General features: G+C 41.1%; 1 protein-coding gene across 1 annotated transcript in view; it reads right to left on the bottom strand.

Moving 5' to 3' along the window:
* Positions 1 to 25,818, bottom strand: part of IGF2BP3 (insulin like growth factor 2 mRNA binding protein 3) — a 116,309-nt gene that overhangs the window by 72,452 nt on the left and 18,039 nt on the right. Inside the window, exon 4 of the mRNA XM_062567807.1 lies at positions 18,886 to 18,934. Coding sequence (XP_062423791.1) covers positions 18,886 to 18,934 — 49 coding nt within the window. The remainder of the gene's footprint in view (positions 1 to 18,885; positions 18,935 to 25,818) is intronic.

The following is a 25,818-nucleotide window of genomic DNA, read 5'->3' on the forward strand; positions in this document are numbered from 1 at the left end:
AATTCATTCACAAATACAATTTTGTTTTGTTTCCTTGAGGTAACATTGTGAAAATGCAAATTATCGGGTTCAAAGACAGAAGTTTCTAATCATCTCCTAAAAACAAGATTCTTCTTTATAGACTAAATTTAGGACTTAATTCACAGCAAAATTTTCTATTGCTGAATTACAGAAATACCTCTGAACTGTTCATCTGGTATGAGACTAACAGTCTGGGAAGATCTATTTTAAAACTCTTTTAAATTTAAGTAACTGTGCATGAGATGTTGGAACTCAACTAGACACTTTAATTTTCAATCTTTTTATAATCTACAGTTTTCTTTTGCCAAGTTTAAGATGTCAAAGTGAAAAGCGGAACTAGTATACAGTATCTGTAATTAACTTGTTAGTCACAATTTGACTTTGATGGTATCACTGTCCTGAAACCCATTACTAAAATTATCCTTCACTTGATTATAAAGTTACCATTGCCTGAATGAGAGAAATCTCATGAGGAAGGAACCTGGTACCTTTATTTGCTCAAATTAGATCACAAAAGATAAAATACTCTTGAAAAGGATTTCCTTTTCAACACCTCAAAAAAAAAAAAAAAAAAGAAAAAGAAAAAGAAAAAGAAAAAAGAGAGAGAGAAAGCTTCAAAGTCTCTACTTCTATGGCTCATGTGCATTTGCCATGACCAAGGAGCAATAGTGAACAAAGCCTACGTGCGCAGAAGTCTGGAGGGGTTTCTACGGGGTTCCCCCATGCAGTTCTCCGGTAGAAGTCACTGGTGCCTGCTCTTACATTTTATGCACTTGCAACTTTTTCCTCATTACGTGCAAAATAGAAATTTCCTCTCTGCCCCAAACCCAGTCTGATTTTGGTTAGATATAGGAAGGCTAGAGAGAACATATTTTCTACCACATACACACCAGGAAGTAATCCAAGTGTTGCTGGAACAGCTGCTGATCACTTTCGGTTGCATTTATTTCCACTAAAATGAGAAATTCAAAGAGTAAAAGTGTCAAATGCCACTTGCAGCTACAAGATTTGTCACTCCACTAGCTATGACAAGGTCTACAATCTGCTCACTCCCCAAACACAACTTTTCTGTTCTCATCAATACAGAAAATTTTGTGTAAGTTTACTTCCACTCCACCATATCATACAACCTATAACATCTACTTTATTAAAAGGAGGCAATTTCTGCTGAAAGGCAGCATTTCCATGTTTTTCCATTTATATATTTTATCTAATGGTATTAACATTCATTAAAAATAACATTTCAAAGGCCTTAGAAATATTTGGAGAGGAACATGCTGCAGAAGCACGTGCCTGCGACCACCCTAGCGTGATAACACGTGCATTTGGTGCAGGGCACTCTTTTGCTGACTGCCTGTATGAGCAGTGGCCACGACATCCTCCAGCTCAGCACCCCACACAGTTTTGCACCCACCATTTGGAGACTTCTTGTTTCTCAGACCAACAGAATACCTCCTACCTTGTGGGACTATGGGCCAAACCCTGGAGTCAGCTCCCTGCAGCTCTGCCCCAGCAACGTAGCATTTCCACAAGTGAGCTTTCAGCTTCTCTTCTACCCCACCAGAGGAGCCAGACTGACCTGTGGAGTTCCTCCGGTATTTCAGAGCCTGAAGCACTCTTCTGCATTTTTGAACCTCCCATCAACTACTAAAAAAGCTAGCTTTGCTGCAACAGAAGCATAAAAGACATATACCTCCTTCCTCGGGCAGTAGAAGACAGACATTCAACAAGCAGCTACATACAGCCAAGCAGCACTTCTGATCCCACAAATCTCAGCAGCAAGTATGGCAGAACAGGATCGGGAGTGACACAGAACAGTCACCATAGCTCAAGGATGCCGAAGGCTGCAGCTCAAACAGCCCTTTTATGCTGCAAGTCCCAGTGACTACTCCATGCTTACTTCACCTCTGTAAAGTCACTTTAAAATCATTTTTTAACTAGTGCAGAAGTTAGAAGCAGTTTTACAATGGCACTTTGAACAATCACACTGCACAGAGGCCACTGGTCAGGTTGGTTTTGGCAAAGTAATGGGAACTGCTGACATTAAGGTATACAAATTCAGGTACACTAGATCTCAGCAAACCAAGTATTCCTAAGTTTTTATTAAAAAAAAAAAAAAAAAAAAAAAAAGAGAGAGAAAAAACAGCAATCTCTCTTTGCTTTACAACAGATAGCAACTTCATGATGCTGGAGGAGTGAAGATTGCATGCTGAATCCAGAAAGCAAGGCACAAAGGGCAATTACAAGTGCATCAATGCTTCACAGGGCTACGGGAAGACTTGTTCAACTATAGCCTATGTTTCAACCATAGTTTGAAATCTGCTATGCAACGCTTTGCCAGTTTTGTAAATCTAAACACACTTCCACATTAAAGCAAACTAACACATTTTATTAGTCAGGTGTGGAGACAGATTTGGAACCTCTCACCTATTTTATGAATACAGAAGAAGTTACTTTCTTAATGTACAGCCACACAAAACCACCACCACCATGTACATTTCTAAAAAAACTTAAGAAAAAGCACCAACAATATCTGAACAAATGCCAGTGCTCGCATTCTTAATGATCACTGTTTTCAACTGAGACTGAGCAGAATGAATGACTGGTGTTTTATAATGCAGAAGCAAAGACACCACTGGATGTTGACTTAGGCCGGAAATTAAGTCATGTAGCAAAGTGATGGAAGTTATTGGCACTTATCTGTAACATAGTCACACCACCTGATGTTTTTCCCCAGCTCCAGAAACTGCAAATATCAGGTTCTCTCCTGATATTTTGTAGTCCCCCCACCCTCCTCCTAGACTCCATGGTGGTTTTCACAATCACTAAGCTATCAACCTCAGAGATCTCAGAAGTACTTCTAGTACGTTTACAGCACAAGAAAGAAAATCTCAAATCTACTATATAACCATCTGCGCATGTTCCTAAAGGTGCTCACTGTCCATCAAAAAAAAAATCATTCGAGTTCACAAAACCAGAAGAGTTCCAATCACTCATCTAGCACGAATGCCCCCTGCACACTCGCTCTGCAGTCCCATACACAAAGCTGCTTGAAATCTGAAGTATCCCTACTGCTCTGTTTCTTTTACTACATGCTCAAAAAATAGGATTTTGACAGTAACAGTTGTCTCCTGGGTACACCACCCAAACTTACGGATAGGTGGCAATGCACAAAAATTGCTAAGTGTTAGGAAACGGCTGATTCAAGAGGCGAACAAGAAAGTTTCCTACAAAGACACCTGGGGGTGTTTTTGTTTTTCTAAAGTATTTATCACATTATCTCAGTTTGTGATAACCAGCTAAACCAGCAACCATTTTGGGTGCAACAACTGAGTTTCCCAAATCACATACTTAGGGATAATGAGGCGTCGCAAGCACCTATGACTGCAGGTGTCACACTGCCTGCAAGAGCAGAGGAGTGTCGCAGTCAAAGCAAAAGCACCAGCTGGAATGCACTAAGCACCCCTTCTCTGCAGTATGCATGAATGGTTTTTGTAGATTTTTGCATGTTTGGATGGAGAAACAGCCACCAGGTAACAACAGGCCAAGGAGGGGAAAAGTATGTGCTGAGAAGGTAGCATGTGAAAGTCTCCCACCCCAAGGGCTGGCTGAATCTGTACAAGGACACTAGCACACACCAGCATCAACAACAGATGTGCAATTTGGATCACATCCAAAAGGGCAATGGCTGCTATATGCAGGCAGAGGAAGACTACAGTATTACATATACACCAGATGCAAAGGACTGAAGAACACCTACCTAGAAGCCACTGGCACATCATTACAACCCTCCACTTCGGAGTACATACTTGAGGTTGGCCTCCCAGTTGTTGGTCAAACTGGGAAATTATGAGTTAGTAAGTGAACTGCGTAAATGAGTAAGCGAAAATGTTGCATGAATAGCTATCTACTATTCCATATAATAACAGCTTGATCCCATTAGTAAGAAAGAAAGAAAAAAGAATAATAATAATAATAATCCATAGAAGGTGTTCCAAGATCTGTTGATTCGAATCTATGTCTCACACATACATATGTATTCAATCTCCTTTTAGGAAATGGGGACTTTATAATTTGAAGGACTAGTTAACCAGGCTGTTTTCAATGGTAATTTTAATACACTCTCCTCCTCCCCCTCCATAAGTTAATGGTGGGCTATAGTTTTCCAGAGTGTTTTTCTGCTTGCATAATATTCTAAAAATTCTGCTCATTTGCTCCACTAAAAGGCATGTGCTTGCAAGTGGCTTTGATGGTTTTTAGTCACTCCCCCCCCACCTTTGATTGCCATGGCATTCAGAGCATCTGAAAATAAGGCAGCTATTTCAAGTTACATTCCCTTCCTTCTCTGCCCACATGTACTTGGCTACCAATTTGAGTCAGGGGATTAGAAGGAGCTTCAGGCTTCAGAATAACATAAAAACTTTAAAAAAAGGAAATGCATTAACACAACTCAATCTCCTTTCTCTGCAGCATTTTGGGTTGGTGTTCAGCTAGATCTTACAGACCTCCCGCCTATTCTTCATTTCCTCACCACTGCTTTCCATGGCCTCAGTGCAGCAGCAAGCACTTCTGTCCCACTGCGGTGTCCAGGCTCTTGCAGTGAACACTAGCTCCAGTATAAAACAGCATCCTGCAAGCAGTGGCAAGTGCAGATTGTGTTGGCATCTTTTGCCTCCCTGCAAGCCTACAGCATTTTTCACTTGCTTTGTGGAACAGTTTCATTGCTCATTGCTTGGCTTTGTCACGTGCCTCCCTCTTTCTGCAGGAGACTGCAGCTGAGCTTCCACTATTCCCTTCCCACATGCTCAAGAAATAACTCAAGACTGCTCTGGAGCACTAGATAAAAGCACATGTGAGTTGCAGAAAGAGACACGGATGAGGCCCCATTCTTGGATGGCCAAGTTCAAGATTACAACTGAATCAATCACTGCAGAGGGGGTAGAAGGGGAACTTGGAGGCAGTGAAGCAACGCTGGCTCTAGTAGCAGCACGACAGCCTTTTTAACAGTGTCAGCAGACTTGCACCTTTCAGGAAAGTAGCCTCAAAAAGTCACTTCCCATTTGTCTAATCAACAAGACTTAAAACACCCTAAGTGCGACTAGAAGCAGAGATGTGCTGACTACCATTGCTTTATGGTAGAATCAACCAAGCTGAAACTAGCCAGCCCCTTGAAAATAAGCACATTTTGTTTCTCTTTCTTTCTACATAAGAACCGGTTGCATAAAGTTAGGTCAACATGTGGCAAGCATATGATTCAAATGCAACATTTCCTGGCAACCAGCAAGACCAGAGAAGATCTGCACTGCTGATAATGTAGATGTTTCACAGGGTTGTCATTAAAAAAAAGAGGCTGCTGATCTTCAGAGACATAAGCGGCAAACCCCACTCCATTGATTAGCTCTCCACCAGTTTCACCTTTTTTTTTTTTTTTGTTTGTTAAGGCGCAAAACTCCAGCACATGCATACCCAACTCCAATAGCAAACACATTTATAAAACAAAGCATCTTAAAATGAATGATGTGACTGTGTGTAGATTCAGTCTCTCAACTCAAAATGGAATTAGTAGAGTTTCAAAGAATGGAACAAAGATAATCAAAAAAAAAGAGAGAGAGAGAGAGAGAGAGAGAAAGAACATCTTCCACACAAAAAACAAGCAATCAGGCTATGTCTCTTCAGCCTGAAAGAAGAATGACTGAGAAATAATGGTCCGTAAGATAATAACGGAAGCAGAGAGGGAGAAAGAACGTGGATCAGCTATTCACACTACAGGAGCTAGGAGGCAAATGAAACTAGCAAGTGGCAAGTTCAAAAGAAACAAAAAGAGAGAAGTTTTTCCTGCAACTCTTCACTGCAGAAGATGTTTACAGCTTATACTGGTTCAAGGACATATTCATAGCAGCTCTAGATGATTTTTTTTTTTTTTTTTTGAATACAAAGAACACCTTTTCTGGCTTAGTAAGTCCCTAGGCTGAAAAATGCTGAAAGCCAGGAAAGCACACTGTATACTTGCCCTTATTCTTGTATTTTTCCCAAGGCATGCCAGAGACAGGCTACTACACATAAACCTTTTGTTTAACTCAGTGTTACCATTTTTCTTTTCTTCATGCACGGAATAAATAAGTTGATGAAAAAAAAAGAATCATTGAGGCCACTTGAAATTAACATTTTTCTATTCCTTTGTCCACCATAAACAAGAGTTCAATGAGATTTCTCCTAATATTGCCTGAGGTACAACTCATTTACGGATCTCCTCTAATCATTATCAAATTATACAACTGATTAGTCTGAAGAGACAACCTCGGCTAATGACTTCTTCCTCTATGTCAGGTAGCTGAGATTACTTCAGAACTTTTCCAGAAGCAGGACAAGAATAACTAGTTCCTTAATCACATCACTTTAACAAAACTTAAGCAGTATCTTTGTTTTTAAAAGCATGTAGCTTTACCAACAGCTTCACAAGTACTTACCCAAAAAGGTATTGTCATCTAATTTCTTCCACCAGGAATTTTAGGGATGCACTTTCAGGATGTAACCATCACTTTTACAGAAGACCCAATGCTAACAGGAACCACTGATTCCTCATTTCAGAAAGAAAAACTAAGGTGAGCAAGATTTAATGCATCAGACAGCATGGATAACAAATTAGGAAAGACTAAGTTTACATGCAAAAGACAGAAAAGCTATGGCAATAGCTTTGATAGCAAGAATACATCTATTCTATCAGGAGCTTATTCTTTCATAGGTCAAAAAAGGTAGCGTTTAATGACTTGGACTTTCATTACAACTTAACTAAAGATGCATTCAAAATGGAAAGTGTTCCCAGAATCTACAGTTTTTAACCAAGTAGTTCCTTTCAGTTTTGTAGGTTTTTTGCTATTTGAGTGTCAATGAGAGAAAGATGATCAAATCATTACACAAAACAAAGAAAACAGCAGCACATTGGTGTTGAATAGTTCACTTCTGGGTTGTTTGCCTCACTTAGTGCAGTTAAAACGATGGGTTAATTTAACATTACATTTACAGCAGTTTAGTCCACAATGCTATGCAACCTAAGTTTTATCTGCAGAGATGCAGTACCATTCCCAGACACATTTCCCCTCTAGCCCTGCAGGTGACAGGCAGAGATTCCCAGTCCAACTTAACTTCCAGTAATAACACTAAAATGAACTACTGGTTGGACAGTTTGGGCTCAGAGGGCTGTGATTAATGGGTCATACTCAACCTGAGGCTGATAACAAGTACCACAGGGGGTCTGTCCTGGGACCCATCCTGCCTAACATCTTTATCAATGTCTTAGGTCACAGAACGCACGTTTGCTCCTCGCTTTTGCGGATGAGAAAATCATCACGCTCACAGGCAGGGCTGGCACCCAGATGAACCTAGACAGGCTGGAGGGATGGGCCAGCAGGAATCTCATGAAATCCAACACTGACAAATCTGAGTCCTGCACTGGCTAAGGAATAACTCCCTGCAGACTGATACAGGCTGGGGACTACCTGACTGGAAAGCAGCTCTGCTGAAAAGGTCTTGGGGGTTGGCAGACAGCAAGCTGAACATGAGCCAGGAGTGTCCCCTGGCAGCAAAGAAATTCAACAGAATCCAAGGCTGTAACAGTAACAGAGCCAGTGTATGGGGGAAGCGATTACCCTCCTTTACTTGGCACTCCAGATATAGCAACCAGTTTCAGGACCCCAGTGCAAGGAAAATGCTGATAAACTGCAGCAAGTTCAGCAGAGGGCCAGTGAAACAGCAGGAGCTGGAGCACTTGCCCAGTGAGGCTAGCTCAGCCTGGAGAAACAGCAACTGTGGGGGGATGCAACATCAGCCTGGCAGTGCCTGGGGCAAGGTTATCAAGACAAAGTCAGGCTCTTTTGTGGTACATGGTGGGAGGACAAGAGACAATGGGCATAAGCTGGCACAAGAGAGATTCTCACCACATATGGGAGAGGAAATCATTGTGAGGATAGTTGAGCCCTGGAACAGGTCATCCAGACAGAAAGTGTAATCTCCATTCTTGGGGGCTTCCAAGACTGGACAAAACCATAAGCAATGTGGTTTGAATTCAGTGTGGACCCTGCTTTGACCAGGAGGTTGAACTAGAGATCTCCCACAGTCCCTACGCACCCGTATGACTCACTGATTCTATGAGAAGACAACCTTGTAGAAGTAATTTACAGCACAAAAAAAGATGACTCCTTAAGTGAAAAGCATAGTTAAGAAGTGTACAAATTCAGCAACTGAGCCTGCAAACAAACGGAAAAAAAAAGGGGGGGAAGGCCTTCACAGTCATCTTGCTAGAACTGCAAATAAGAAAGATTTAGTGGCTGATTTCCCCAAAAATGTCTTGGAGTCAAGCAAACTGTGTGTGTCTCTTTAGATTTCTCAAGTTTTGGAGAAACCTAACAATGGAGAAACATTGTTAGTTTTGTGTACAAAATAAAATGGGATAAGAAGAGTAAAGAAATCCAGGGAAAACAACCATATTATTCTAGGCTTGTGAGCAATATATTGTTCTAGCTTTGCCATGTAACCCTATGGTGACAATGCCAACATTCCTGCACACTAACAGCTATTTTAAGTATTGGAATGTTTCTGAAAAGTTAAGGAATCATAGGTTATGCCTTTTTTAAAATCCTGGAAGATCAAAAACTAGCCATAAAAACAGTTTTTCCTAACTCGATCACAAGACAACAGAGCAAATCTGGAAGGGGAAAAAAGATCAAACAGAGCATTGAATAGTTAAGTACATTTTTTTAACCTTAATTACTTCATTAACTCAACATTGAAAGGCAAATAAGATACATGCCCATAAACACAGTCTCCTAAGACTTGCATGAGTTTCTGCATGTCTTAGTTGAAATGGTCACATTTAACACTTAAAACTCACTGGCTTTCTATGTTTCTACTTGTATGCCAACCAGTGCCAAAAGTGGCTCATACTCCAACATGGACAACTTGCTGAATCACAAAACTGTATGGCTCAGGTGAGACAAGATGAAAAGCCTCAGCTCCTTGTCTTGCCCACTCCACAGCAAGTTTAACCAAACTGCTCACAACACAAGCCCTGAAGCTTACAGCTCAGTTATTCTGACTTGCTTAATAACCTGGGCTAAAAACTGCAGTACTACCACTTCTTCAAAAGTTGTTCGGTCAACATCCCTGCTTCTGCCAGATAAGTCTAAGGGGCTGCTCCACCACCATATGTCCTCACATTTCCTTCAGCACAAGCTCCAAAATCCTTCACTTCCTCTTCCTTCAACCTATCACCTCAGCCACCTGAAGGAAGTAGAGCAACTTTAATGCCTTCGAACAACAGCATCAAATCAAGCCAGCACTGGCCTGGTCAGTCTTCCAGCTTCTTTGAAGTCAGGTACTAACACTACTTCCATTTCTTGTGGTTGCAAGACCACCTACCTTACCTTGTAGGAGCTTAGCACAACAGCACCCTAATGTCATGAGACACCTGTATTCCTCACTCAAGCTACTGCAGTGCAAGTCCCCCATGCACACACCCTTCACAGACATACACAAAAAAGAGGACGAATTAATGCAATTCTATTTTCCTAAGCCTACAGCTATTTTAAAACACAGCGTCTCTCCCATGGAGGCACTTGGAATGTTAGCACTGACATGGTAGCAGATAAATGATTCATAAAAGCATCACTATTGACTACTTACAGTAAGTTGTTAATAATTTTTTTAAATAACAAATGCAGAGTATTTGGAGCAAAAAATTTCAAAAGAAAGTGACTCTCCCTGTTAGATCTTTCCCCTTTTTACAGCAACTCTAAGCCTATTATCAGAATAACTGCTGTAGCCAACATACTCGTATGCATAAATCATTGCAAGGAAGAAAATATGTTTATTATATGTTTACCCAAGGACCTTCACTCCCACACCCTGCATTTCAAACACCTGCAAAAGGTGTTTATTGCCTCACATACACCTCCCCTGTAAATCTCACTCCCTATAATTAAGTCAAGCAATTAAAATCTCCAAACATAAGCCAGTATGTTGGCTTAAGCACAGAATTGGGTGGTCTGAGGTGCTTCATTATAACAGATTGCCTCATCTGCAGCTCAGTCCCACTAGAGGATGGGAAACATGCAGTCCAAGCAAAAGAGTTAATTCAAGGCTTGGGGCTGTGGTCAGATGGTCCAAGGGAAGGAGACCACCTTCTCCTTTCCCTTAACCAGGATGGGGGGCAAAGGCAGCCTTCTTGCTCCCAGGATAGGTCTGGGACTGGAGAAGGCAGCACTGCCCAGGGCAGAGCCTGAGGGCTGCTCAGGAAGGGGAGAGAGCCCTCAGCTCGTGTGATCTGCTCACAGCAGTACAGGGCTGTCAGACCATTAACCAGGAGACAGACAGGCACAAACTTCATGGGTGACTACGAGCAATGCTACCAGGCTGCCCAGGTGCCTTGTCCCTTTCAGTTTAGCTCAGATTTTACTCCTTTCCCTCAGACTTCATTATCTTGGCTTTTCTTCACTGCCAGGCAATTCTGCCTGCTCTGATTTTGCCACAACACAACTAGCAGTGACTAGAGAGGTGGCCCACTGTTTCAGGGAAGGGAGAAGAGGAATTTTTTTGTTGCTGTTTATGTCAAATGCAACTAGGCAAGATGTGGTAATGCTAGTCTCATTCCTTTCTGCCCCCAGTTCCCATGTTTCCCCTCTGCTAGTTACTCTGTGGTTAGTGCAACAACACACTTGTGCTGGGGCAGAATCCCAAAGTGTGCGCCCCATTACTAAAAAAAAGCCCAACCAACCAAACAGGCATATTCCGCATCCAGTTGTCTACACTAAAGTTTCTAATGTAAATACAAAGGCTTTTCAAACTCTTGCTCTCTTTCCACATATACAAAAATATATTTCTTAACTTCATTTTTCTACTTAAAACCCTTCATTTGAACAACTTGACAATTAAGCTTGTCACCCCCATTACCTACTACTGAAATTCAAGAATTACTGCATTTAGACAACTACTAGCACAACCAGTATGCAATTCATAATGGGGAAAAAAAAAACTGATTGCAGCTTTTAAGTTCTTTGAAACAGTGTATTCTCAGTAATAGGATAAAGATGTTCTTACAATGGAGGGAAAGCTCTACCCTGCAGTTAAGAAGCAAAATAAACTTAAAGACGACTTGTTTTTCAGCACAGAGAGTAGCAGCCACAGAAGACTTCGGGGATGGGAACTCACATTGTGCTCCCCACCAGACTAAATACATATCCATGGCTCCAAAAGAGACCTGTTGGAAATTCTGCAAGAAATGCTAAAAAGGGAAAGACTACAAGTTTAAAAAAGAAAAGAAGAAGAAAAATTACATCATAAGATTTACTTGCATCACTCAGTCAGAAAGATCACTTGAGTGAAGGTTTTTGCAATGAAGCTGAATCACTGGAAGCACAGGAGACGACATTGGAGTGGAGGAGGAATTTAACAGCGAATGCAGCCATACACACCTTTGTAGCAGGAATCACCGGACAGCCTGTTATGAGTACTCTCCATAGTACTCTCCAAAATGGTAGAGGAATGAAGAGGAAGGAAAGCCATGCTGGATTTGGTTCTAAATCATGTGGAGGATATTACTGAGACCAAAGCAGTGGGAAGACAGATGGGACTACCAGCAGATGATCATGCTTTAGGAAGTCAAAGAGGGAGAACAGCAAAATAAATAAAACACTCCAAAAGAAAGAAAAAAGCAAACACGAAACTTCCAATTCAAAAAACAGGTTAGAAAGATGTCATGAAAAGCAAAATTAAAGAGAGGGAGGAACATGTCTCAAAGGAATATTACCGAGAGAGCAATGTCTAACTTTCTCAATGAAGAGTAATAGACTAGTTTGTCTAAAATATATTTTGTGATAAACAGAGATCACAACAAGAAGCAGGCAAGAAGGTGCAAATGAGGTCGGATTATCAAAGATGATGATAAAATTGTAACACAAGCACAGAAAAACAAATAGGCCAAGACCAATGAGGTAGACTTAATGAAACATCATGGGCAGAAAGAAATCACTACCAAAGTATTTAAATAGGAAGACCAAGTAAAATGTCAGTGCACTCCTTGGTGAGGAGGAAAACAAACAAAAAAAAAAAATCAAAAGAAATGAGACTGGTATTACTGATGGGATTAATGTGGGGTTTTTGCACCACTCCTCAATAAGTCAACTGTAAAAAACCACTCAGTGTGTGCTATCAGCAATAAAGGAACAAGGCATCAGCCTAGAATACTAGAAAGGATGCATTTTGTTATCTTAAAATTGACTAGCCTGATGAAGTTCATCTACCTGTTCTTTCAAACATCTTCTCTCTTGAAACCTTTAGTCACTACCATCCTGTGGAAGACAACATAGCACAAGACTGGAAAGGGGCAGGGAAAAATGTACAGTCTAACATTTTTAAATAAAAGAGCTGGATAGTTGCAAACTAGTCATCTTAACTCCATTTTGGGGGAAAGATATGGAAGAAATCAAACACAGACACCTGCAAGATATTAGCAGATGACCAATATTCAACCTTTGTTTGATATGCATAGGTCTTGATAAATCTTCCCTCCAGTTTCATCACAGCAGAATTAATCTTTCTGCATATGGCACAAGCCACAGATCTCTTAAGGTGGCTTTTGATACTCTCTCTTAAAACAGACACAACTGAGAATGCAGCAACATAAGAAAAGCTAAGCTGACCTCTTGATAACTATCAGCTAACAGTCATTACTAGCCTATAGTTAAACTAAAAGGTTCTGCTTTGCAGGGTTTTGCAGGAACCTACCAAGCCTAATGCTGTATCAGCTTTTCATTAACAGTGGGATGACGGAATAGCAAGTATACTGACTAAATTTGAGGACAGTACAAGCTAAGATGGAGTGCAAACCCAGTAGAAGACAAGACAAGAACTCAAAATCATTTTAAACTGCAGAGTCTACACTGAAAAAGCCTCATTGAATGTTTCCAGAAGAGAATCATGAGAACAATCTGCTGCCTAGAAACATGAATTTTGAGGAGAGATTGAAAGAACTTGCTCTTTCTTTATCCTTCTTTGGACACCCCAAGTCTTCAAATACATAAGCCTACTCCAGAGAATAAAGCAACATGTTCTCCCTTCTCCTGCTGAGCAGGACTTGCAGTAATTGGCAAAGAGTACACAGCTTAACATCAGATGTACCATACTAGGAAGGAGGAAACTGAAAACGAAGATCCCCATCAGACATTCCTACATCTAGACGGCAGCAGCAGACAAAGAGATCACTTGTGCATGCTTGGCATTCTAGTAGCATTTTTGTAACTATAAATTATGTTTATAGCACTACATTAACTTAGGATTCCTGGAGGAGGTGAAAGATAGTATTTCAATACATTTTAAACCTCTTTACTGTTGGTTCTTCTGTCTTTTAGAATCCTTCTCATGATAGTCCAGCTCGTTCTTGCATCTTCCCTTCCATCTTGCTTTTTTTAAAAAAAAAAATTCACAAGTTTCCCATCTGTCCTCTTCCCATCCATGATATTTTAGAATAAACTGCATCACGAGCAGCAAGATTCACAGGTACCATTCAACAAGATTACTTTTTACACTACATCTTTAGAACAGACAAACAAAACAAAACAAAACACAGAAGGGAAAGACATGCAGCTTAGCTGTTCTAACCCAAGTCAGTGGTCTTGGTACAGCTACCAGGCTTCGCTTATCATTTCCATGGAAAAGCGAGGAAGAGCAAACCCTGTTTAGCAACATCCTTTTACCCTTAGGGAAAGCTAACGTAGACCTTCCTTCCCACACATTCCTCTCCTAAAACAACCCAAAAGTCACACAGCAAAGCTAGGTATACACATTCACTACACTCTCGCTTCTCTGCTCACACAATAGCTTCACACTCCACAGGCTGGGCTGTTAGTCTATCTTTTTTTTTTTTTATCATAAAATTCATCAGCAATTTATCCATTTATTTGCTCCATACAAACAAATAAGAAAATAAACTGGTAGAAGGTAAGTGAGAACTCTTCAAAAGCTACCTTACTGCTGAGCCAGCAAAATGCTGTTTCTAGCACCACCTGTGTCCTGAAGTATCTTTAGCACTTTATTCACTAAATATGGAAAAAAATACTTGAAAGTTTCTTGAAGCATCTTCTACACTGAGGAAGCTAGTTTTAAAATGCTTTAAAAGCAAACACAAGCAACATTTCACATAACTGTTCATTCCCAGCAAAAGAACATAGCCAACCTTGCACGTATTCCCATCATGTTGGATGAGAAACAAACTCTAGATACTTCAGTTTAAAATCACTTCACCTAGATCTCCTTCTGCAGGAGGTACTACATAGTTTTGTCTTAAAAATACACCTCCAGTGCTGAATCCTCACAAGCTAAGTAGAAGATTACTCATAGTTGCAAAATATTAGGAGTCAAAACAGAATTTTCCTGTGCAAGAGACTGCAATTTAAGCAAGAGTTCTTTATACATTTCTGCAGAGACCATAAAGCCATTGGGCATCTCCACTGAAAGAGACAACACCTGTCTGTGTGATGAATGGGAAAAGGAGGTATGGGAAATCCTGCATCTGCCATAATTCTTAATATCAAATCTGGATTTCATGTTTGCTGAGTAAGAAGAAGAAAGTAAATAAAAAAGGGGGAAAAAAGATACCCACTCCCTGTCACTAAGTGCACTAAATATTTGTGGGTTTCCTTCATCCAACTAACCTTGTGAGAAACTTCTTTGCTTTATTAAAAATAAATCTTTTAATGCACATGCCTTTCAAATTACTATATTGATATAAGCAGCTCTATATGCATTTTATATGCAAGTATAAGAAAGGGAAGAAGGTGCATTCCAGAAAAGATAATAATGCTTTTATGGAACATGGGCATTGATCCAGAGTACTCAAACATTCCAGTGAGGGAAGGGGAAAATGCAAACAGGCTCCTGGATGAGTAGAGAATGTGATCCCAGAAAAGCCCCTAGCTATACAGATTCCAGTGTAAGTCTGAGGCAAGTATTAAATTTTCCTAGTTTAGAGGGATGCTGCTTTCCCTCCACCTCCAGTCTCTTCCAACAGAGGCAAGAATACAAGAGTACACAATCCCCAATTACAGAAACTGGCAGAACCTTGCCAGAAATCCACTACTACAAGGAGGAGGAGTGAAGTTCACATTAATTACCAAGCAAGTTCTGTACTAACTTAACCTTGAATGCTTCAAAGAACGTCGGACAATTTTATCTTTTATAGCCGCACTTTGAGAGCAAACTCTTCAGGATAGAAACCACGTCATCTCGTTTCAGTGCAGTAACTCAGCAGATTATAGCAGGTGATTATCTGCTTCTCTTCTAGCACTTACCCCCTAAATATCATCTAAAAGAGTTATCTTACCTATTTTACCCATATCATGATGGTCTGATAAATATATAGTGTGCTCTTACACTACCCAGAGGAGACCAATACAAGTCCAATTGCTGGCTGCAAAAGCTAGTATTTTATTCAGTAACTTCCTAGACCTACAGGAAGGAAACTAGCTGGTATATATTTATCTCCAAAGGGCAGCCAGAAAAATGAATAATTAGTATCTAAATTTGTGTAATTAGTTTAGGAGAAGTCTTATTAATTAATGCTCCTTGTTCTACTGTCATTTACACCCACTATGTATTTCTCAGTCTATATGGAGTAACTTCATGAGTCAAGTGTCCTACCTTGCATGTGCATGTCTTCAGGATAACCACTTCAAAGGGAAGTCAAGGTGTCCTTAACGCTTTTTGTTAAATAAGTGCACATACCTCTTACAAACACAAGGAGGTAGACCAGTGAAACAATTTCAAGGTTTCCACAGGAAACTCATTTACTTACATTCATTTTGTGAATATAAGAAGTCAGCTGTCATGTACATGGGGAACAAAGCCATGTATCAACGCCAGGGCGTTTTCTTCCACTAATACATCACAAGGTGTTCTCCATTCAGATTAAGCTTCAACTCATTCCCAGAATATTTTCCATTTCTGAAAATCAATCAGGAGGCAATAGCTATTCTCTGGAACACTCAGGAGTGAGAGCTGCTGTTGAACACTGTACTTTACACTATAGATGCAAAGATGAAATTCTTGTGGGACCAGCACCCCTAGTGCTTTCCTGAACTTCATTAAGAATCTCCTTTCTCCAAACACAGCAAGTGCATTAAAGAATACTGTAGAAGCACTCATTTTAAAGAGGTTTTGAGGGTGATTTTTTGTTTATTTGTTATAAGGCCAAGACCCTCTCTGTTGGGTGCCTGCACAGACCCACACTGGTTTTCAACCCTAAGAAGCCCTGAACTCCCAGGCACCACCAGGCCATGTGCATGCCACAATAGTGGCTGCCAGGTACCAAACTCCAGCCATGTATGTCACTGCTAGAGACACATTTGCAGGCTTCCTATACAAAATACTTTTCTTCTGTAAAACAGCAAAAGGAAAAAACAAGAGATAAGTTATTTCAACAGAGTTAAAGAACAGACTTCAGTAGAGAACGACAAGGTAACCCTCGTAATGACGACTGCAGTAGGAAAGAGGTCTCACAAAAACATTAATCTTTCTTCAAATAGTTTTCTTCATATTTCCCCACGTCACTGTAAGAAAGGTGTTGCAGAGCACATTTAGTATTTCAAAATCCAACATACAGGAGAGTTGACAGACTGAACTAACCCAGAGACTTTTTTCATCAGTTGTTTTTATTTTGGTTCAAGGGTTTTTATACACATTAGAAGACATCGGTCTTGATTCAACCAATTAACAAAGGAGTGATGAGGCAACCAGATTGGCACAGAGGGACCATAAGAAACTATTTAAGAAGTAAAATTGCTTCAGCTACCACACACGCACAGCATCCTCTCAGAAAACATTATGCAAGAATGTTGCTCTAATATAAATCCCTCTCTGTCTGTATAAACTTTTACTCTCCCTACCAAGCAACTGGCTGCAAGAAAAGCTTGTTTTAAGGAGGAACCATGTGAAACTTCCTTTCAGAGCTCAGAGGAAGCTCTTGCAAGGTCTTTTAACACTAAAGGAAGACACTAGAGTGTAAAGCAAGCTTGACCTAAGATAATTCTCTAGTGAATTTAATCACCAGTTGCCATTATTTTGTCATCAGGACTTCTCTTTAAGACCACACAGAACTTACCTGCTTAGTGCAAAAGTGACAGACTGCTACCATTTAGAGAGAAAAATTTTAGCAAGTTTGTGTACAAACCATATTTGGCAAGCATCCCTATTATCACAAGGGATCCCAAAAGCATTGTAAAAGTTATTTTGGCCAGCATCACTTTAAACTGTGCCCAGACAAAAAGAGTAAGGTATGTAAGAGGAACTTCAGGAAAGTGAGGCATGGCTGAGTTGATGTTCACAGGGACAATTTTAATTCTTGCTTGGGAACTAGGAAAACAGTGTTTTTAGAAGGTAAGGCAGAGGGAACATTCCTCCCCTGAGCCCAGACAGCACCACAGACACTGCAGTAATAGAGAAGGAAACTGAAATCGTTAAAAATAAATAAATAGAAAAAAAAAAAAATCAGGAAACAGAGGGAAAACAGAGCAGAAACCTGCAACATATATACAGTAATAACTACAAACATGTAAGGAGGGATGAGCATTCAGAAACATGCAGGATCATTTTGATGCACTCTCTTCACCAGTACTTACATCAGTGTTTATTCACACTTTTCTGAATCACATGTCTCTGCTCTGATACTCACTCCTTCCTATTCAAAACCCTCAGAAGCTACTGAAGTTTGCACAGAAAAGCAAACCAAAAAAGCCCACTTAACATCCAAATCAGTCATCTTCAATCATATCTACTAATACTCTCCCCTGAGAGTTAAAATCTAGTGCCAAGAGCTTGACAAAAAGTGGTTCAGAATTTGGCATAAAAGCTATTAGTATAAAACTAGGATAGGTGGATACTATTCAACTGAGTCCCCTCAAAAGGTGTAAGTGCAGAGGAAATTCTTGTGTTGATAGTACACACCAGAAGGACAGACTTCGGCAATGAGAAGTGGTGTTTTTGATATCTTACAGAAACCCTGTGGTTGACAGCCTAATCGGACAGAGCAATAGCTCCATTTTTCTTCTAAGTGAGGAAAGAACAAAAACAAACAGACACTGCAAATGAAGGAGCTTCAGATAGGAAGTCAGATGAGGTAGGTAAACCAATCCTACTCAGAGCTTTATCTTCAACCCCTCCATCCCCCCAACCTCCCTCTACAAAAAGATGTCTTACCACTACAAAGATATGGAAACAGTGTTTTATACACATGCAAGGTAGGAAACAATAAAGAAGATGGAGTAGATGGGCTGTTGTGAGAACAGACCTATTTGTGCACCACAAGCTGTGGGTATAGAATAAATTAGTGAGAGCCAGTAAACGTAACAGTATGAGCAAATAATTTGCCATTATGCCACCACTGCAGAAGAGCAAAGAGGGAAAAAAATAAAAATAAAAAGAGGAAGAATCAGTATTACATTTCTGCTTCTGAGGAGGTTTTGGCCAAGTATTTAAATCTGGACTTGCATTAAGTTTACTGAGCTCTTACACCAGCCAGGTCTGACATGGACAAGCTTTCAGTCAAAGAGAGTGACGGCATCAGGAAGTCAGCATTCACCAAAGAACCCATTTCAGCATTTTTTATGGTTAAGTCAGAGAGCAGAAGGGAAGGCAGTTATCTGAATTGCTCAGAAGGCTCTATTGTTCCCTCTTCCAAAGGATTTTTCCCCGGCACAGAACGGGTGGTGTGTGAAAAGCAAGCGAGAGGTGGGGGAAGGGATAGAGGCTTGTGGATGAAGAGAGAAACAGAAATACACAGCTTTAAATATGGATGTCTTAATTTTAAAAGTGATTTCCTACCTCCCACTGCAAGTGAGGCGGGATATTTCTGATCTGAAGTTTCCGACTCCTGCAGATGAATTGAAGAAAATAGTTATAAAAAAAAAAAAAAGCAAAAAACAATCATTACAAGATAAGACTACACATGACAGTCTCCACATTTAAGTATCTTTCCTACTAAGAGGGACAAAACTAAATCCACAGCTCAAAAACAACAAATCACCAGGAGGGAACATCAGGTCAAAACCATGAAGTCCAAAGAGCTGGTACAGTAATACTCGTTACATATTTGACAGCTGTTACATGTCATGGAGTCTCTACTTGAAGACTTTTGATTTAAGCTTTCAGCTCTAGACTATCTAACTTTCTGCACTATAAATGGGTGTAATAATCTCATATGTTTTTATTGGCTATTCCCTCTTACCCCTACTTTTTTTAAATTCACCAAAAGGATACTGCAAGAGCCTGTTCTTTTTCACACACACAAAAAAGGAATAGAAAATGGATGCATGCATTTGTTTAGAGATTAAGCTGTTCATTAACCTACAGGACTACACTTTAACATTTGCATGGAAAAGGTTCCTTATCTCTGCAATGGGGGGGAAGGGGTAGAAATCAGCAAATTCATTGTATTCCCACCACTACCACCACCAATCTACACCAGTTGTGGCTTATCTAGTAAATAAATTTTCCCCTTTGAAGCGCTGCTGCGAAGCCTGGCAGCGCGCTGCCTGCCTTGGCAGCCGAGTCCTTTGTCTCCTCCCTTCCCCCAAAGTGGGGGAACAAATAAATGCCAGAGATGCCACAAAACCCTTGGGATTTTCAAGAATGTGTAGATTAACGCAGTTGCAGCTGGGCTCAGGTAGTGCGCGCTGGTTGGGTCAGTTTGGCTACTCTTGTAAGAGACCATAAGCTCTGAACTGGGGGAGAGAGAAGGGGGAGATACATACTGATCAAGCCAGGAAGGCCACAAGTGCATTTTGGTTCAGCAAAAACAGCTGAAATAGAGGTCTTGTGTTCAAACACAGAGTTTTACTATTTTAACTGCTCAATACTGACCTCTCACAAGAAAAACCCTTCAAATTTTAAGGACTTCTTATAACGCAATAGAAGTTTGTTAAACTTACACAGGCCAGTAAAATCTTGCGACAAAACAGGTTTTAGAGATGCTCCTGTCTAGCAATAAAATCGAAGGCTTTCATTTTCCCTCTTGGTTCCTTTTAAAACACTCTCCTTTCCCCTAACGCCGCCACCCACACGCTCGGACCGGCAATGAACGTTACATCTTGAAATGCTTTTCTCCAAGGAAATGGATGCAACTAGATGCTTAATGCAGAAAGATTTTTTTGCCCAAAGTTCTCCTCGCTAATAGTTTCTACCTCCAATGCTATGGTGGCCACAAGATCAAGAACAAATGCGTTTTCTCAAAAAAAGAAAAAGGGGGGAGGGGGGTAAACATGAACGGGTCTCAGTTACACAGCCCTTGTTAGCTTTTTTCAACCCTTCTCAAGCAAGTGAGAGCTATTTCGTCATTCGATCACGCAAGGAGGCCTGAAGGTAGAACAAAAACTGGAACCTCCCACAGCCCCTTTTAAGCCTTTATTTCCAATAAAACAAAGGAAGAGTGAGGAACTGCTTCACTGCGAGAGGGGGAAAAGAAATTCCTCTAAGCCTGCAAAAATTTCCCTTAAAGTGTAATCTCAAAGAGTGATACTGCTATGAAACAACCACTCTAAATTAACAAAAAACTGTGCTGAAATATCAAAATAACCTCACACTGCAACCTGAAATTGGAAAGTTTGGCCCTGAAGTAGAAAAGATAAAGGAGATGTTCTTCTAATATTAAAAATACTGGGAACTTTAACGGGTAACAATCCCAAACCACAAAATTGGCACTCAATACTCTATATTCAGTGTGCTTCAAATGTCATGCCATTAGTCCCTCACACTTGTAGATTCAAATTAAAATTCATGAGTTTCAGAGCAAGCAGTGCCACTCGTGGTTGAGGGACGGGAGCACGCGACAGCCCCGACAGCATACCTCCTACCTACCAGGGGGCTCTCCGCAGCTCGCCACCACCCAGAATAAACAACAAACGCTGCTTCTGAGCAACGGGTATGGTGAGAAAGAAGGGGGAAAAGTCCCTTCCAGAAGCACATACCCAAGTTTCCCGCTTATATTTCATTTCAGGAGAAAATCCTCCATGGCTTCAGTATTACCTCCCAACATGCAAAAGATGGACCCCCTCCTCCCTAAAAAGTCTAGATATATTCTTATATTCACTCAACAATAAAGGACATAAAACAACTCCTTTTTTCTTTCCCCATGGCTTTGAGTGGCTGAAAAGACTGATGCAATTAAAAACTTTGCCGGCCGAGATTGAGAGCACAGAAATAACTTGAGTGTCCTGAAAGGGAGAAAAGGGTGAGAAGCAAGGATGAAATGCCACCTTCAAATTACTACTTCCTCTAACACATATGTGAAGAGTAAAAGAAAATGAGACACTAAGTACAAAACGGGTGCAGGCCCTCTGCGCACCTCAGTTCATGGCAATAGTGAGACACCTATTGTACAAAACTGAAAGGTCACTTTAAAAAAACACGAGAAAAACTCTAGGAAGCATTTCATTTAAAACTACTTACACCACGATCAGATGCTGGGCTGCACTGCAGTCAATCCAATTTTAGTCACCCAATGCATAAGTTCTAAATCTAGTCCTTACTTACACATAAGATTTTTTTTAAAAACTTTTTTTTTTTAAACATTATGGCTGTGTTACAATTAGCAAGCAGAAAAAGAAAAAAAGAAAAGAAAAAGGAAAAAACAGACAAAACTTTGTGTGGCCAGGAAGGGAGCAACATGCAAGCCGAGTAAGGTAAAAGGTGACGAGCCCCTCGGAGGCATTTATTTCCATTAGCATCAGCTCTCTTGAAAAGCAAAATATCATCGTATCTGAAAGTTACGCGTGAATCCATGCAGCTTGCGCTCCCTTTCCCTCCCCGCCGTCCTCCCCGCGAGGGGCGCAGGGCCCGCAGGGACAGCTGGTGCACGGGGAGGGGGGTCGCTCCTCCCCGGTACCTGCTCTGCGAGTGCCCGAACCCAGGCGTCCCAAACCAACCGCAAGCAAGGAGCGAGGGGCAGATCTCCGTCCGCCGCACCGGCCGGCTTTTGGCTTCCGACAGCACGTGTCTGCGCGTAAACACAGCTCTGTACGCTACACGGGGGACGGGAAGAGGGGAAAAAACGTGGGAGCACATCCCCGGAAATACTCTCCGTCCATCTCAGACACTACCAGCTCTTTTTAGGGTGTCTTCCATCCCCCTTATGACCCCATTTCCTTCAGCAAGATGCAACGAGTGCAAAGCGTCCAGCATTACCACATCCTGGGCTGCATGAACACATGAAGTATTTATATATATATATATATATATATATATACATAGAGAGAGAGAGAGAGAGAGAGAGAGAGAGAGAGAGAGTCTTAGGCTTGTCTATAACTGCTTTATTACCATAGATCCATTTATTCAATAATTCACCAAAAGTTTTAATAAGTCCTTATAAAATCACTGCCAATTCATGTAAGCCTTGCTTATGAAGCTTTTCCACTTTAAGCATTTTTTTTAATTCATTTCAGTCAATATAAATACATATCACTAATAGTAATCACCTGGGAGGGGAAGTTTTCAGGAATTATGGGAAGGATTTTGCTCTGTATCATATGGAAGTTTTTGAAAGCTACCTGCAGCCCACAACACGTGAACAGATACATGCGCTCCTTTCTGTCCTTCAGACAGCTGAAGGACAGCTTTTATTGGGGAAAGGGGAACCAGTATCTTCCCAGCTTCTGCATCGGGGTTGTCTCTAGCCATCAGGTAAGGCTTACTTCCCCCAAGGGGAACTGCATACATCCCGATCCTGCTCTCGGCTCTGATGGAGGTACCTGGGCTCCACTGCTTCAAGCCCCTGCTGAGGGCTGCACGTTAGCAGGTGCGGACGCTGCCGTGGCTATTCGGCGTTGGGGCTGCGCGCGCCCCTCAAACCGGGAAAAGCGGGCGAAGCGAGGAGGTGCCATCGCGCTCCGTCACTGGGAGAGCGGCATGTCTGTGCTACACGTACGTGCCGGGACGGAAGGGGTGAGGTAGAGTAACACGAATAATTTACTAAAAGCCACCTTGGTAATCTTTTAAAAGCGAAGTCTCCTGTATGCAAACACCGACGAAGCAGGCGGAGGGCCTCCCGTGCCCACGACCCCAGGGAACCCGCCACACATCTGCAGCAATGCTAAACACATCTCGGGGAGGGGAAACAGCAATTTCAGCCTTCTCCCTCTTTACACATAGCCTCCTTCCACTTCTTCATAGACATCCCTTTTTCCTCAAGCTATCAAAATCCTCTTGGATTAAAAGGGTCTCAAAAACTGGCTCTCTATACCTTTCTGGGTTAAATAAACATATTATGCCACAATCTCATTACATGCTTTATGTGACATTTAGCAAAGACAAATGCACATAAGACTCCCAGCCCCCTTAAGGGTAAGGATTTTAAAAAACAAGAGAGAACATTTATAAAGCCAAAACCAATAAAGTACCACACTTTCTTACAGTTGCTAATCTTTTTGTCTCTTAAGTCATCTCTCATAGGTGTCTCAAAAGACTTAACTCTTTGAAAGAGAGAAACAAGTATCTAAGAGACTGTACTTCTACATCGCCAGAATATTCATGCCCTTCACAGACCCCTCTCAGCATCCCCCCCCACCCCGGGCTGCTGTCTCCTCTTTGAATTACCAGTCCTCAACATAATATTCCACATATATAACTCCACATAAAATTCCATTTCAGCAGCCATATGAACCACATGCGTCAGTGCCTTAAAAAACAAACACCCAGTACAAAGCCTTTTTAAAATAACTTTCTATTAAAAAAATAGTTAAACTATTTGAAACGATCAAACGAACATTGACAATTTTAGTCCATTCAATTGTTTGAATTTAATACCTATGGGATAGAAAATAAGTCGTCTACCTTTCCCACTTTACGTAACCTGTAAAGGGCAAGTGCTTATTCACTACTTCCATTCCAAGTAGGCGTTACTATATTAGTAACCTGGAAAAAGTCTTGGCAAGTTACGCCAAGAGCACAGTTGTGGCATACGTTAACATCCCTCTCCGGCGCAGCAGCAGGGCTCATGCTCCCACACTCCCGACAGCCACGCGTGCAGCCATCCTGCAAAGCCCCTCGCTGAAATAACCCCTTTTCTCCCTCAGCTCCTAAGTGCTGAGCAGAAAAAGGACAGTCATTTCCAAAGCAGAGTTCACCGACGGCACAAACTTAACATGAGATACGGAGAGCTGGAGAAGAAATATTTAAATAAATTTTAAAAGGGAGGGGAAAAAAAGAAAATTGTGGACTGTGGTTAACGTCATAGAGTGGGGGGGAAAAAAAACAACTGAAACAACCAAAACGTGTGTGTGTAAAGTGTCTTGCTCTGAACAGCCATAGAAGCAAATAGACTTCTATACCAAATGCAAAACTGCTGTTCATACACTGAATTTACTGGGCAGGAGGAAGAGGTGTCTTGTGTACTCTGAGACTAGAAAAAATAGGCAAAACACTCCAAAATGCCACACGCGTGCACACACACTCTCCAGTTTACGAATTCCGCCCCCTCAAGTAGTTTTAAATAGTTAATGCCTGATCACAACAGAATGAATCAATGTTTCTAATGCTCTTCTAGTGAAAAAAAATACATAAAAATAAAAAGAAAAAAGAAAAAGAAAAAACAGGTTTACAGGCCAAACCACCCTTAACTCTGGGTTCACGTTACGTAGTTGAGGGGAAAAAAGCAGCAGCAGGGTCTTTAGCACGAGGTGGGGTGAGTTCCCCTTGCTGTGTAACAGGTGATGTAGCAGATGAAGCCCCCAGCACAGCTTGCCCTGCAAGAGGGGCTGCAGTCTGAGCAGATCTCCCGACTGCACAGCAAAATGTCACTCATTTAAGTAATCTTCTCCGTCTTCAGGAAGTTGTTCGAGGCTGATTCCTCAAAGTACCTAGCAAATAGTTATGACCATCTGAATAAAGCTTACTAAACATGCACTTTAAGCCATCTTTTCCTACATTTATTTCTATTATCTAATTTACTTACTCCTTAATGAGCAGCTCTGATAAATACAAAGGGTCACATTCCTTCTCTAGAAAGTAAGTATACTGAATTTCTGTCAAAATGCACTTGGGACCAGTAAACTGGCAAGTGAGGCTTTTGCATCATTTCCATTAAAAATAGTTAATTTCTAGTGTACATAGCAAGGCATATGGAAGGCACAGTTGCTGTATTTTACCAAATCAAGCTATTAGCTTATGAACCAAAAAGTTCATCTTGATTCCTTATCTGTAGGAAGAATAAAGGAGAATGGTTTCAAATACCTACTAGTTCACAAACAAGACTGCTTTTTATTTTTACGCATGCTGATCTGGACAGTGGGATACACGCAGAGGAAATGCTCCTGCTCCAGTTTCAGACCCAATGCAGCAATTCAAGGAGACAAAGCTTGAACAAGCCACAGGCGAACTGCAGCGACACCGTCTTGTGATGCCTCGCCGCTTAAGCCCAGACCTGGATTTAAAAGCAGTACTACCACTCGGAATAAGATTTTTTTGTAAAATTTAGATAAGACAAATTTTCCCCCCCTCTAAGCTCATAAAAATTTGCAAGACATTGGGTTGGACCCTATAACCACAGGGATCTCATTTCGCCCTGCGCACACGAGCCACCAAGGCAGCAGTTCTGCAGGGGTGTGTTATAGCTGCTCAAGGGGAGATCTGGCTCATGGGCCACCTCACAGATCACTCTATGCTGAGGATCAAGATTCCTCCCAAAGCTTGCAAGATACCTAATTTGCTTATAATTTTCCACCAGAACAAATGGTCAGAAAGTTGCGTATGCGGCTAGCGTACTAC

The sequence above is a fragment of the Rhea pennata genome, chromosome 2 (genome assembly GCF_028389875.1).
Source record: "Rhea pennata isolate bPtePen1 chromosome 2, bPtePen1.pri, whole genome shotgun sequence".
Classification (NCBI taxonomy): domain Eukaryota; kingdom Metazoa; phylum Chordata; class Aves; order Rheiformes; family Rheidae; genus Rhea; species Rhea pennata.